Raw genomic sequence first — 14,098 nt, forward strand, 5'->3', positions numbered from 1 at the left:
GGGACTCCCCCCACTTGGCGCGCCCCCTAGGGTCGGCCTCCTCCCCTCTCCCCCGTTATATACGAAGGCAGGGGGGCACCCCAAAGCACACTAGTTGTTTCATAGCCGTGTGTGGTGCCCCTCCCCCGTTTACTCCTCCTGTCATATTGCCGTAGTGCTTAGGCGAAGCCTTGCGCGAATCACATCACCAACACAGTCACCACGCTGTCGTGCTGACGGAACTCGTCGACTCCTTCGTACCTCTACTGGATCAAGAGTTCGAGGGACGTCATCGAGCTGAACGTGTGCAGAACTCGGAGGTGCCGTATGTTCGGTACTTGATCGGTTGATTCCAGAAGACGTTCGACTACATCAACCGCGTTAAATTAACGCTTCCGCTTTCGGTCGACGAGGGTACGTGGGCACACTCTCCCCCTCTCGTTGCTATGCATCTCCTAGATAGATCTTGCGTGAGCGTAGGAAAGTTTCTGAAATTGCATGCTACGTTTTCCAACTATCTATGCATCTCAATGGATAGATCTTGGGTGTGCGTAGAAATTTTTTATTTTCTATGCAACGTTCCCCAACAGTCGACACAAGAATGGTCGTGCAAACCGTCCGCTACAAGATATTGCACCACCAGAAAGATGTGCTGGAGGCGGTGGACAAGGAGGAGGAGGAGGCGAAGAAGGAGGCGGAGGCTGCATACGCGGCGACGACTACACCTTGAGTGTGGAGGAGGCTCGGATTGTCGGTCTGGAAGGGCAGAAAATTGAGATTTTCTGCATGGACTAAAATTCTCTTGTGATTGGGATTAGGCATGTAAATTACTAAAGCATACTGTCTTTTTTTGGTTGTGATCGAGCATGTGATCCAACGTACTATGGATCAGACTTTTATTTGGATTTCAAATAACCCTTTACTAACGGACATATACATGATAGCATTGAATGGCCGGTTCCTGTCTGCGGATTGATCCCTTCTGTCCGTAATCATATGTAGAAGCAAATTTATGGGTCAGCGTTGGAGATGCCCTTAAAATCGAGCACTAGCTCGATGGTTTGGCAATTATTACCCACTTCTTGCCCGTGATTACCATTATAAATGTTTATGGTATCTTTTTTTGCGAGTACATAGTATATGATGAAAACCTGCAGAGTGTAAAGAGATGGCAAAAAAATAAAATCATCTGGTATTATTAAGGGAGGCAAAGACGATGATGCATGGTGGAACGGAAATATGATAGTGTGAGTCAGCGCACTTTGCCCACGCGACCCTTGCGCTCCCAGAAAACAAACATAATCTCCGGAATAAGAAAGCGCGACGAAGCAGCACCAAAAGGGGCGGGAATAGAAACAGAAATAGGAAAATATCCCGATTTCTTTCCCAGTGCGGCTTCTCTCACTCTAACCCTCGCCCTCCATTGGTGGGCGCCTCCGCTGCCACAACCTGCCCTCTATTTAAGAAGGCTCCTTGCGCCACCATCCTACTCACCACCGCACCACAGACCACACCCACACCGCGCAGCTGGATCGCGTCCCCAGCTTCAGCTCAGCTCCAACTGAACTCAAATTAATCGCAGATGGTTTCTTGTGCGCCAGTAGTGGCTTAGCGCATTAGCGGCGGAGGTTGGTACGATCGGGTAGGGCGGAGGTGAGGTGCCACATGTTGAGTGGACAAACGGCGGTTAGTGGCAGCAGCAGCAGCAGCATCATCATCGTCAGCCGCGGCGTCGAGCAGGGGAGCGGGAGCGGGGAGCAGAACCAGTGGCGGCCGATCGAGGAGGAAGAGGTGGAGCCAGAGTTCAGGGACATCCACGCGCTGAGCCCGCCCCGCGCGCTGAGCCTGTACCGCCGGAGCCGGCCGGGCAGCAGGGACTCTTGGGGGTCTGCGGCGGGTGCAGGGGGGAGCAGACACACGTCGATCCGCTCCGTCGGGAGCGACACCGCCCCCAGCGAGCTCTTCCCTACTATGAGCAGAGAGTTCTCGGCCATGGTCGCCGCAGCAGCCAGCGCTAACGCCTCGTCCTCCGCCGCAGCGGGTCACAGGGAGAGCGTGGACCGCGTGGCGAACGAGGACGCGCTGGAGAGGATCGGCGAGGAGGAGCTGGAGGAGACGAACCCGCTCGCCATCGTGCCGGACAGCAACCCCATCCCGTCGCCGCGCCGGGGCCTGTCGCCGCGCCCGGTGGCCGGCGGCGAGGTGGCGGTGCCTGGTGCCGGACAGGGCGACGAGGTGTCGGTGGGGCAGGTGAAGAAGGACGAGGTGGAGACCAAGATCGCGGCGTGGCAGATCGCGGAGGTCGCCAAGGTCAACAACCGCTTCAAGCGCGAGGAGGTCGTCATCAACGGGTGGGAGGGCGACCAGGTCGAGAAGGCCAGCGCATGGCTCAACAAGTACGAGGTACTACACACTGCTCCAATCTTCTCCATCAACGATCAATCCACACCACACCATGCTCTCTCTGAATGAATTCTGATGGTGTGATGTGATGCGTCCGTGCAGAGGAAGCTGGAGGAGAAGCGGGCCAAGGCGATGGAGAAGGCGCAGAACGAGGTGGCCAGGGCCCGGCGGAAGGCGGAGGACAGGCGCGCGTCGGCGGAGGCCAAGAGGGGCACCAAGGTGGCGCGCGTGCTGGAGCTCGCCAACTTCATGAGGGCCGTCGGCAGGGCGCCCACCAAGCGCTCCTTCTTCTGAGCTGCCCTGCCCTGCTCCTCCTCCATGATCAACTTCCCGCCATTATTTCGCTTTTTACTCGCCGTCGCCGGATCGTTCACCGCTTCGCTTCACAGGAACCTCCTGTGCTCGCTGCTTCGCTGTGTGGAACTCTCGTTTTAGTGTTGTATCCACATGTATGGTGTGCCATCGTTCCCTCTTTCTTCCTTCTGCATTTCTCGTGTTTGATATGGAGTAGTACATAGCATAAGAATGGAAGGGTGTGCTCTGCCTGCTGAGTCCAAGTGCAAGAGCCGCCTGTGTTTTGTTTTTGTTTTTGTTTTTGTTTTTGTTTCCGATCGAGGATATTGTGTGTGTGTGTGTCAATATGAACAAGATATGCAGTAAATTACTGTTGTGTGCACATTCGCAAGCCTTCTGAATCACCAGTTTATGGATTTCTAATGTTCATCCGTGTCATTTATTTCAGTTGAATACTTCTTTCTCTGTCCCCCAACACCTTGTCCGGCTTCTTTTATTGTCTCTTCAATGCTCAACTAACAACACTTTGACATAAAAAATATTGGAGGCCCAGTGTAATGATGAAGAGCTGCTTTTGTTTTGACTTCTGAAGATGTACAGAAGAGTAGTCAAACAATCAGTAATTTGGAACTCAAGTACTACTAAACTGAGTTTTCCGCCTTGATGATGGCATGCGACCTACCGGCTTCACTATGAACAGCAGAACGTGCCCTGTCTTGTCAGTTCACCGGCAGAACGAGGATTGCAGTGGCGAGCTAGTCCTGCTCACTCAATTGTCACGTTAACGAGGTGAGAGTCTGGGGGAGAAACGGCACTCATGCAGCACACATAACACATATCTGAGCGTATCCATTGCAAATCGGAAATTATTTTGATGTGTTTGTCGCGCGTAGTTCGATAATGTTCCAAATTAGCACAACCAAGCTCAACTAACATGAGTTACGTATCCTCAGTGACCTGTGCTCTTCATATTGGCGTGGGAGGGGACCATTCTTGTGTACCGAATTCAGAAGTATCTGAGCTTGGCAACTTTGGATTCTCAGTACGGGGACACTGAATAATGGCACTCGCCAATTTCATATATTGCATTTTATACGAATTCCACATAAAAGTTCAGTTCGATAAGAAAGAACAGAATCTCTGCGGATCAAAGAATTATTAAGATTTCTGTTGATTGGAAATAGCACTTGATAGTAACAGCATGCCTGTGCATGTGAATGCAGCACAGGTATGCAACTTTTTTGTGCTTGCATGGCATACCATCATCATGGACACGAAACGACCGAGCGTCAATGCTGGGTCAGACAATACCTGAATAATTCCGTGCGCTTGTTCAAAGAGGGAGGATACAAATCCCATGGATCCGCTGCACTTGGACACCACTATTGGAGAGCATGGCCAGGGAGTGGGCCTCCGTTTTGTAATTAAATGCCTCTACCTTGTAGTGGGGCGCAACGGCCCATGATCGGGACTAGCCCATGTGCATGCATGCATCGTCCTCTCTCAAGTCTAGTCCAAAGAGAAAAAACATGGTTGGGGCAACAAGCAAGCTCTCACCTTTTTACTTTTTTGAGGGTGCAAAACTTTAAAAAAGCTGCCAATTTATTGGATCGACGGGGGGCTCGAACCCGCGACGAGTGAGCAATAGCCAGCTGCGGTGAACTAACGACTACGCCAGGGCACGCTAGGTGATAATAAGAGTTAAATATCTCTCTATATCGATTTTAAAGAAATTGAATTCAAAATTTAATTATAAATTCCGTCCGAACTTTTTTCGGAATTTCACGGTTACCATGGTAACCGTGAATTCCGGTGCCCCTCGAGAAAAAAGGTCCACTTGGGATCCAAAACCTTGAAACCGGCTACTCCCGCATCAAATATGCTGCAAGATCTCCCAATGGTGTGCGCCTCCTCCCCCTCCTCACCTGATTCGTCTTCGCCATCAAAGATCTTCGAGGGGGAAGCCGTTGACTCCAAAGTCCTTCGATGGTAGTTGTGGGGTCGGCCGGAGAGGCGGCGGCGGTTGGGAGCAGCGGCGCATTGGCTGCAGGGCAACGACGGACGAGCAGCGGCGCAAAGCAGGTGCTGGTGGCGATTCTGGTCGGAAGGAGGCAACAGGGTGAGGTGGTGCGGCTGGCCGCGGCAGAGCTCGTCCGCGAGTGTGGCGCGCAGAGGCTGTTGCTTCTAGCTGGCGGTGGTTGCCGTGGTGCAGCGCGGACGACACAACTGTAAGGGGAACCGATGGCAGCGCACATGGCCATGGGGGTATGGTGAGCGGGTTGGGGCGCAGTGGGAGAAGAGTGCCAGGGTCCAGGCAGTCTTCCTTCGCAGAGATGAATTGGAGGGTCGACGCCACCAACATGCGCTCGAGGCGAGGTCTGAGAATTTTCTCTTCTCTTAAATTGTTCATTTTGGGAATCCTTAATTGCATCGCCCAGCTCTGCTTAGACTGATTCATTTTCTGCATGCCCCTCCGCAAGTGTATCCTGACCATGTTGTCCGACCCCACCTACACGTCCGAGGTCTTGGAGAAGATTGGCCTCCTGCAGCGGCTTGTGACCCAAGGTCCTCAACACTGACGAGGCTTCATGGTTGGTAATAATGTTCTCACCTCATGGTTGAGATTTCTGGTTATATTGTCAAAATTATACCTTTTTGAGTTTTGAATCATGTGCTATTCAATCAGTCGGCTCAGCAGTATATTTTGTTTTCTGCCTGAATGAAGGATACCGTTCCAGTCATAGAACCAAGTCCCAAGCTCTCACCTCTGACCTCTCTGTCGACGATGCACATTGTCACTGCAGGTAGATTGCAGTTAAAGAATTACACAAGGTTAATTAATTCTTGGGCTGATTGTACGCATACTCTCTTCTTGCCATGCTTCTTAGGTTCCACAAGTAGAGATTCCTATGTATTAATGTATACTTGCTTTGTTGCCGGTACTTAACCATTTCTGACCATCTTGGAATTGTTTGCAGTTATGCCAAACAGTGCATCTGCTTCGACTGATTAATTTTCTGCGTGCCAAAGAGGGCCTTGACAAGTACCCCATGACCAAGTTGTTCCACCGTACCTACACGTCGTCGCCGCTGGCATATGACACAGGAAGATTGGCCTCCTGCAGCGGTTTGTGACCCAAGATCCTCAACAATGAGGCTTCATTCATGGCTGGTAAATAAAGACGAGCCCTGTTCTCACTTCTTGGTTGTTAGTTTTCTGTTTATATAGTCAGAATTATACCTTCTTGGTTGAATCATGTGTTATTCAGTCAGTCGTCTCATCACTATCTTTACTTTTCTGATGATAATCCTCAATCCTGCATGATTGAAAGACACCATTCCAGTCACAGAACCAAGCCCCAACCTACCATCCCTCTGTTGATGCCTACATTGTCATTACACATTGATTGCAATTAAACATGTACACAAGATTAATTATTTTTTCTGCTGACTGCAAGTATATTCTCTTCTAGCCGTGCTTCTTAGGTTTCAAGTGTTCATATGTATAGTTGCTTTGCAGCCACTTGACCATGTATGTCCTTCTTGGAATTATTTGCAGTGATGCCAAACTTTGCCCAGCACCAGGCCCACCCAAAGGGGCACACACGAGCCCTCCCCATGGCGGTGGCGCGCCTCCTAAGTTCGTGATGCAAGGATCAGGTAGCAGTATAGCACCGGGTTGCAACATTTGACAAGGAGGGCATCCGGAAGTGGCTATGCATGCTCACGTGCAGTAGGTATGAATCAGGTCCTTGTTCCCCATTCATGCATCATGTTTCATATGGAGCTAAGAGATGTTTTCTGCCTTTTATTTTTTTGTATAAACAAAAATCCTTGTTGTTTTGGCTGCTGGCGTTTGTTAATACTTGCTTACTTCTGAAACCTGATATCTGAATTTGAGGTGATGGTTTTCCATATTACATATTGATTCAAAAACAATGTTAATCCATGACATCAACTATTAATCTTCCCTTTGTCATGTTCACTTTTAACTTTTATTATTCATTTGAGGGATTTTTTTTGGATTAATCCAGTTCCAACTGTCAATCTATCCCCACATAACAATAGAAACACAACGAGAAGGTAATCAAGAAAACCTCAAACGTGTAAGCTTCTTGGATTGAAAATTTGCAAGTCAAGTTTTCTAATTTGACTTCATTGCAGAGGAACTACCAAAGAAGACCTACAACTGTAGCGGGAATGACTGCAAAGTAAGTTAATGTTCATTAAATTCCATCTTGTAGACATTTAATTGAGAGATGCAATAGTCAATAACATGTTTATAGGGCTTCCATGAAGCATCAGCATTTGTTGAGGTATGCAGTGTTTCACATATGTAGATGTTGCCGCAGTTTCTTAAGAGTCAGGATATATATAGACTTTCCTCAGATATATACAGGCGAGTTATGTCTGTACCTGTTGTGCATAATGATGCTACAACCCCACACTGTTGTTATTTTATACTTCCTCCGTCCGGATATACGTGTCATCAAAATGGATAAAAAGGATGTATCTAGAACTTTTTATCCATTTTGATGACAAGTATTTTCGGACGGAGGGAGTATTAGTTAGTATAGCATGAACTGTACACGTATTTGTTTCCTTGGAACCAAGTAGGAACCTGGAGTTTTATTGCTTGGAATGTGTAACCTACTCTGAAGTCAGAAGATGTAATTCAATAACACATGTTTGGAGCAAAGCATTTTTTCATGTCTACACACTTACTTTTGTTACAGTTTTGAGATTTTTGTTCCATCCAGTTGACCTCAAATTAACATTTTAGTTACATTATTCTTTTCTACGATCATATGTTCGTGCACGTGCATACTTACTAGTAGGCTTACTGGTTACTTTTTCACCCGAAGGAAATAAAAGAAGCTACTATGACTTATCAACGAAACATCTTACAAATATCAAATAAATCTCTCGTGGGAAAATAACTACTCTCTCCACCATAATATAAGAGCGTTTTTGACACGCTCTTATATTATAAATCTTCCATGGGAAAAAACTACTTTCTCTGTCTCATAATATAAGAGTGTTTTTTTTTTGCATGGTAATACGTGTCTCATTCATATCATAAAGAACAAAATACAAGTCACATAAGAACCGACATGACAAAACTGAAAAGATAGCAGAACATCTCTGAGCTTGACACTAACGCCCGTCACCTGCCTCCGGCACCACCACCACAGCAGCCATCGAAAAAAAATTGACGGATCACCTCCTCACCCGAGCTCGACGCGGCTCCATCGCTGATATGCAGCTTTGCGGACCTCCAAGGTGGCTCACCAAAAGTGAAGCCATTGTCGTTGAACGAATCAGACCGGGACAACACCCCAGACACGCCATCGAACTCCAGATCTGGCACCCCACCACGACTAAGACGCCAAAGGAGGAAATCATACCTGCCATCCACGAACCACAAACCCAGCACACGTTCCGTCTTCCGGATGTCATCGATGCAGACCACAATCTGCATCCGCTCCTGGACTACCTCCCAAGCCCCACGCCGACGCTGGAGCAAACATCGTCACAACGACGGAGCCCGAGGACATAGGTCCACCACGAGGATGCCGCCGCCGCCACACCATCCTTGCTTGAACAGACTGATTTCCAGATCCATCCCCAACCATAGGACCGATGGCCTCGTCAGAAAAGGATCTGAAGAATATTTATTCAGCGTCGACATCGTCGCCGCCGAAGCAAAGACGATGAACAACCTAAAAACCTAGACTACGGATGAGTAAAAACGATCCACACGCGTGGATCCGACGACCCCCTCACCATCGACAACCGAAGTCGCCAGCGGAGGGGAGCCGCCGGAGGACGGCGTTGGAAGATCGGCCCTGGCGGCGGCTAGGGTTGCAGCCGCCAGGTACGAGAGGAAAACTGCCTGGCATATAAGAGTGTTTTTGACACCTCTTATATTATGGTGCAGATGAGTATCAGATAATCACAGTACGCAACTAAAAAATGTACTCCCTCCATCTGAAAATACTTGTCGGAGAAATGGATAAAATGGGTTTTATCCATTTCTCTGACAAGTAAGCACTATCACAAAATATAAAAGAGAAAACTACTGTCAAACAACAAATATTCTTCACAAGCAGATGACGTGATCTTCATGTCTGAAGAACATCTTCAGAGTGCTTGTATCAAGTTTACTCTTTGCATTTTTTGGATACTTAAATGATTTATAAAGGTCAATTTTCATAAGATTAAACTTTGTTATCTTGGTCACGCTAATATGCTGCACACCACACGGCAGAAAAGCAAAGTGCGCCAAAGCTACATTTATACTGTTCGGGGGAGATATGTACACAAAAACTGCATGGCCGTGGAAGAAAACCCTGTGATCACTTTTGTACATGCCACACAAGTTAAGAAAGAACTAAAAAGTGCAGCTGAGGATACGAGTCTTATCTGTGATAACTAGAGCCAGTACGCATTTAACCTAGATAAGGCTATCAGGATGTTCTCCACTGCTCCCTCCAACAAATGTCTCTGAAGTTTTTGGCAGATTGTCTACACTGGCAAAAAGCTCGTCCGCCGCAGAAGCATACAAGCTTGAAGGCTCTGGCAGATCAACCACATCAGGGAAAGGCCCGTTCACTGAAGGAGTATATGTCTCTGAAGGGTTTGTCAGATCAACCACATCAAGTAAGGGTTTGCTGGAGGCACAAGCATTGACCTCTGACGGTGCCGGCTCATCAACCACGTCAAATAAAGGCCCATCCATGGCAAAGGCATCATCATCTGAAGACGGGAATGTAGTGAACAAATGATCCGAACCAAGGCCAGCAGCATCACTGTCAGACTCCTCCACAGCAGAAATTTGTGATTCAGAATCAGATGATTCAGCAAGCAAGACTTCGAGAGAAGGGCTGCTTGTACTCGTTCTCTTCGGTACGAAAGCCATGCCCAATATGTCGTTCTCCTGTGAGCCCACAGTTGGGCTTACATCAGGACCAGCTCCATTACCCGCAAAAAGATCTTCCACATGATTTCCAGTCGCGGCATTCCCTGAACTGGTGGCTTCTCTGGAAGAATCTCCATCAGATGGTTCCGTACTACTCAAATCTGACAAGGAGTGTTCTACCTCTGGTTTTCTGAAGCTTTCGCTGGGGCCTGAGTACAAGCTGCCACAGAATACAGAGTCCATCCCACCAGAAAGCCTAGTGTTGTCCTTTGTATTCTCCAGAACTCCATCCTCATCTGACAGGGTTTCCATTGCATTGGTACTGTGCCCACCAGAAAGCATAATGCTGCCCTTTGTATTCTCCAGAACTCCATCCTCATCTGACAGGGTTTCCATTGCATTCGTACTGTGCCTGTTAGCACCATTTGCAGGAGCTGCATGGCTTGATGGTTCAAAGGTTGTCTCGATGGATATGTCATCACAAAAATTTCCATCTCCCTCATCAACCTCGAAAGCTTTCTTCAATAGCGAAAGTTGGAAGATTGGGTTCTGCTGGCTCGCTTTGCTGTCACCACCTTCCAAGTTCTGATGTGCTCCTGTCAATGTTCTCTGGAAGGATTGAATTGCAGCGTCATCATTACCACAGCACACCTCAGAAGTACCATTCCTAAAAGCATTCCGTGCCACCAGAAACTCTGCCAATGGTAAGGAAGGTCTGCTTTCATCCACTTGAGCCGTCTCACCAACACATTGAAATATGGTAGGAGGTTTTGCCTGAGTTCTGCCATCAACAGACCCGGAGTGTGTAGCAAGCTGAGAAGGATCATCCACAGGTTCAGTGCTTGTGACAAGCGGAATCATGTCCGAACTAGGACCATTGTTCTGTCCATTTACCTGAGTGTAATCATCTATAGATCCTGTAAGAGACTGTGAAGGAACAACCAACAGTTCAGTGCTAGCAAATGTCTTCTTGTCCGGATTCATATCAATATTCTGTCCATTTACCTCAACACTGCTAACCAAGTTTGCCTTAGATACAGAAATGAGTGGAGCCACATCAACCTCCTGAAAAGATATCGAGGTACTAATCTTCTTTGTGTCACCAAAGATGCCATGAAAGTCATCTTTAGTGGATGTGTCATGAAGATGTCCATGAGAAGGGAAGGAACTAGAGGAATCATCAGTATTTCCACAACTTACATTACTGGCAGTGCAAGCAACAGACTTTGAAGGTGATGTTCCTTTGGTGGAAGTGAGAAAAGCCTCCAAGGCAGACGCTAATGCGCCATCGACAGATACAGGAGTTTTGCCTTTGAAGCTGTTGTCAGTGCTTTTGCTCAGAGTATCATCAGAATTTGTACGACCATCATCAACAATGTCAGCTTCTGCTTGTTTATCTTCCTCCGCTTCATCCTCTTCATCATTTAGGAATTCAGGAACCTTGATAACTAGACCTGGGGAAGTCTTGCGTTCTCTCTCAAAAGGTAAAGGCCCACCATTAAGCTTCTCACATGTAAACCCAGGTTCACAGATGAAATCAGGAGCCTTAAGGACCCTTGGCACAACATTAGGTCCATGTAAATTAACTGTATTCTCATCAGCCACATCACAATTAGAGTAATCTTCTGAAGAAAATTCCGGTGCCCTCATAACCAAGCCTGGCTGCCTGTTGTTCATCACAGAGGCAGAAGTTCCAGAATTCCCACCATTATGTTCCTTTTGCTGCGAGTTAATTGTATCAGAAAAAGCATTTGGTGCTGACATTCTTGCAGAAGAACTTCGTAGAGACTGAATCTCCACAGAGAATGAATCAAACTGCTGCTCCAGTCGCTGAAGCCTTGCCTCAATGCTACTGAGGGGCCTCATCATTTTGTCCTCAAACCTAGAGCAACATAACTCCACCTTCTCCACCTTAGAGATCAGAGTATCCAGCATTCTCTCAATGTGATTGTGTGGAGTAACATTTTCATTCATAATAGGACCAGCCTCCGGGTACAGATTTGATACTGTCTTATCCTTCGCCAATGTCACTTGTGCATTTTCTGTTGTTTTTACAGGCAATGGAAGAGGCTTGGGATCATTTAATGGGAACTCATGTTGGTTGCCATCATCATCACATATCGTACCACTCTGCGCAGGTGGTAGTCTGCTCTGCACTCCAGCTGGATTAAATTTGCAATCATTTGTACCATACAGCCCTGCTTCTTTCGCTATGTTTCCACATGGGATGCTATCTTTCAACACGCAGCCTTCAGAAAGTTGGGCTTTCAAGCCTTCAGCAAAATATTTGTCATCTATTTTGCAGTCCCTAGATTTGGAAATTTGCATAAGGCCAGGAACAAGCATAGCCAACAAAGAACTACCTCCCATGTTTCCAGGACCTGCTACTGAATCATCACTGCTGGATTCAACAAGATCAGCAAATATGTAGATCTCTTCAATATGCACTGATGTCTTTGACTGAAGTGAAAGAAGACGGACAGTAAGAGATACACATGGGTTTGCATCAGTTATCTCGGCAGTTGCTTCGTAGTGAGCCTGGAATGGACAAAGTAATACAAAATTATAGTATACGTAAGAAGCTAAGAAAATTTCTTAGATAGCGAGTACTAGACAATGGCTGTTGACAAAAAAGGGAAATACCAGAGTATTTTTCTGGCAGATTCCTATCGCATTCCTTTCTGCTTGAGATTCTGGAGTGTAATTTCCAAGAGGAGACTCAGGAATTTTGACTTCAACCCAGCTATCTTCATCGCTACTACTTGTAACACTTTTGGCCTCTTGTTCATGCTTTTCACTGGTTGCAGCATTGCTACTCGCCTGAGATACACATTCTTCACCAGGAGGCTGCGGTTCTTGAGCAGCAATTCCACAGCGTACAGTGCATAGATAATCTTTACTTGCATCCTTCAGGTCAGTTGAACAGTATATTTCATAAGTTCGAGCTGTGCTTCGCACATACACTCTATGAATCTCATACTTTCCTGTGAAACCAACTGAAGAAAAGAAATGGATTAGATACACTGATAGTGAGATGGAAAATGGTTTGATATTTAGCAGTAAAATATCGCAAAGTATTTCTAGAACAAGATGGAGACTGCCAGGAAACTGGGTCATGAAAGGCACTGTGGTGTACACAGAATGAGATAGAGCCTGACTCCACATTTGCAATGCTAAAAGGATGGATACACAATGAGAAATAAAAGTATTGCTTCCATTGTTTGTATTCCAACATAAGTTAGCCGTCTGCAATTTACCCCAACTAAAGGAAGGAAATAGATCATGGGAATTTCAACATGACTGATGTTGGGTGGACTATTCATACGGAACTACTTGCTTTGATTTCAGTCTACTCAGAGATGTGGAAGCTAAAGTTGTAAGATGATGCAGATATATTCCAAAGTAGTAAACGATACCAATTATTGTGATGTGCAGAATACTGGAGTATTATGTATTTAAGATATTTAAAGCAGAATATTCAGGCGTTGCTATGGAGATTAAATGCCCGTACATTGCTATAGAAGTTTGTGTCATTGTAATACATAGCTTTGTGCAGATAATACATCAATCGAATCAACTAACCAAAAGATCGCCATACATCATACATCTGTCTGCTAAATAGAAAGTAGCATAATTGCGGAAATTAATTTACTGGCAACTTAAGAGGTAACCTTAGAGAGTGAATGGACCACCAGCTCAGAACTTATAACAGTAAATATAGATATAGAAACTTATCACACAGTTTGTGGTATCCACTTCTAGCATGAGCGTGAACAAGAACTGGGCATCTATAATGATATGGTAGTCCAATTTCAACGGACTCTGCACTGGAACCCCAAACAGCGATGGCCAGTTTGGGGCTTGGCTTGTACTAGACCACTAGGGTTTATCCACCCATACACTGACTACCGCGACAGAGCAATTCCCGACAGCGCGTGCATCTGCATCCAACCAGCGACAGGAACCATCGCAACAAAGCAATTCGCGATGAAACAGCGCAAACTCCTCCAGCATCAACCTTTCCAGAAAATCCAAGAGAGAAAACGAGGGCTCACTCGTAATTTCGCAGGGAGTTGGATCCTCGCTGCCGTCGGACGGAGGGCGGGCGAGGACGACGGCCGCGGGGGAAGTTTCGGCGTCGTCTGCGGTCGTCTCGAACGACACGGCGTCCTCGACTGCCGCGCCTCCGGCTGGGGCCCAGGTGCTAGTCGCCGTCCATGGCCTCCCCGGCTCGCCTCCCGATCCCGATCCCGATCCCGGTGTCCCCATCGATCGTGGTCGCAGCCGCCCGCCGCTTGCGCGGAGACGGTGGGTATCGGCGGTGGCGTACCGGTGGTGTTCGCCGTTGGTCGCCTCGCTCACTTCCGGATTCCGCGAGCGCTCGCTCGGTACGCGAATCTGGTGCGGGATCTGGTCTTACGGGCCCTCGAAGCGAAGTGTAGAAGATTTGGGTTGGCCGGGTCCTACCGTTAGGCCTGTAAATGACGCCGACTCAACCTAT

The 14,098-nt window shown here is 47.3% G+C and overlaps 2 protein-coding genes across 2 annotated transcripts; one reads left to right on the forward strand and one right to left on the reverse strand.

Annotated features, from left to right (window-relative positions):
• The first annotated feature begins 1,453 nt into the window (after positions 1-1,453).
• Positions 1,454-3,060, forward strand: LOC119363266 (remorin 4.1-like). The gene is made up of 2 exons (XM_037628581.1): positions 1,454-2,382; positions 2,485-3,060. Exons 1-2 carry the CDS (start codon positions 1,645-1,647, stop codon positions 2,674-2,676), a joined length of 930 nt encoding a protein of 309 aa, XP_037484478.1. The 5' UTR covers positions 1,454-1,644; the 3' UTR covers positions 2,677-3,060.
• A 5,885-nt stretch (positions 3,061-8,945) lies between these two features.
• Positions 8,946-14,020, reverse strand: LOC119363267. Its single transcript, XM_037628582.1, has 3 exons — positions 13,653-14,020; positions 12,241-12,593; positions 8,946-12,135 (listed from the first exon to the last, which is right to left on the reverse strand). Exons 1-3 carry the CDS (start codon positions 13,864-13,866, stop codon positions 9,133-9,135), a joined length of 3,570 nt encoding a protein of 1,189 aa, XP_037484479.1. The 5' UTR covers positions 13,867-14,020; the 3' UTR covers positions 8,946-9,132.
• Between the last annotated feature and the right edge of the window lie 78 nt (positions 14,021-14,098).

The sequence above is a fragment of the Triticum dicoccoides genome, chromosome 2B, assembly GCF_002162155.2.
Source record: "Triticum dicoccoides isolate Atlit2015 ecotype Zavitan chromosome 2B, WEW_v2.0, whole genome shotgun sequence".
Classification (NCBI taxonomy): domain Eukaryota; kingdom Viridiplantae; phylum Streptophyta; class Magnoliopsida; order Poales; family Poaceae; genus Triticum; species Triticum dicoccoides.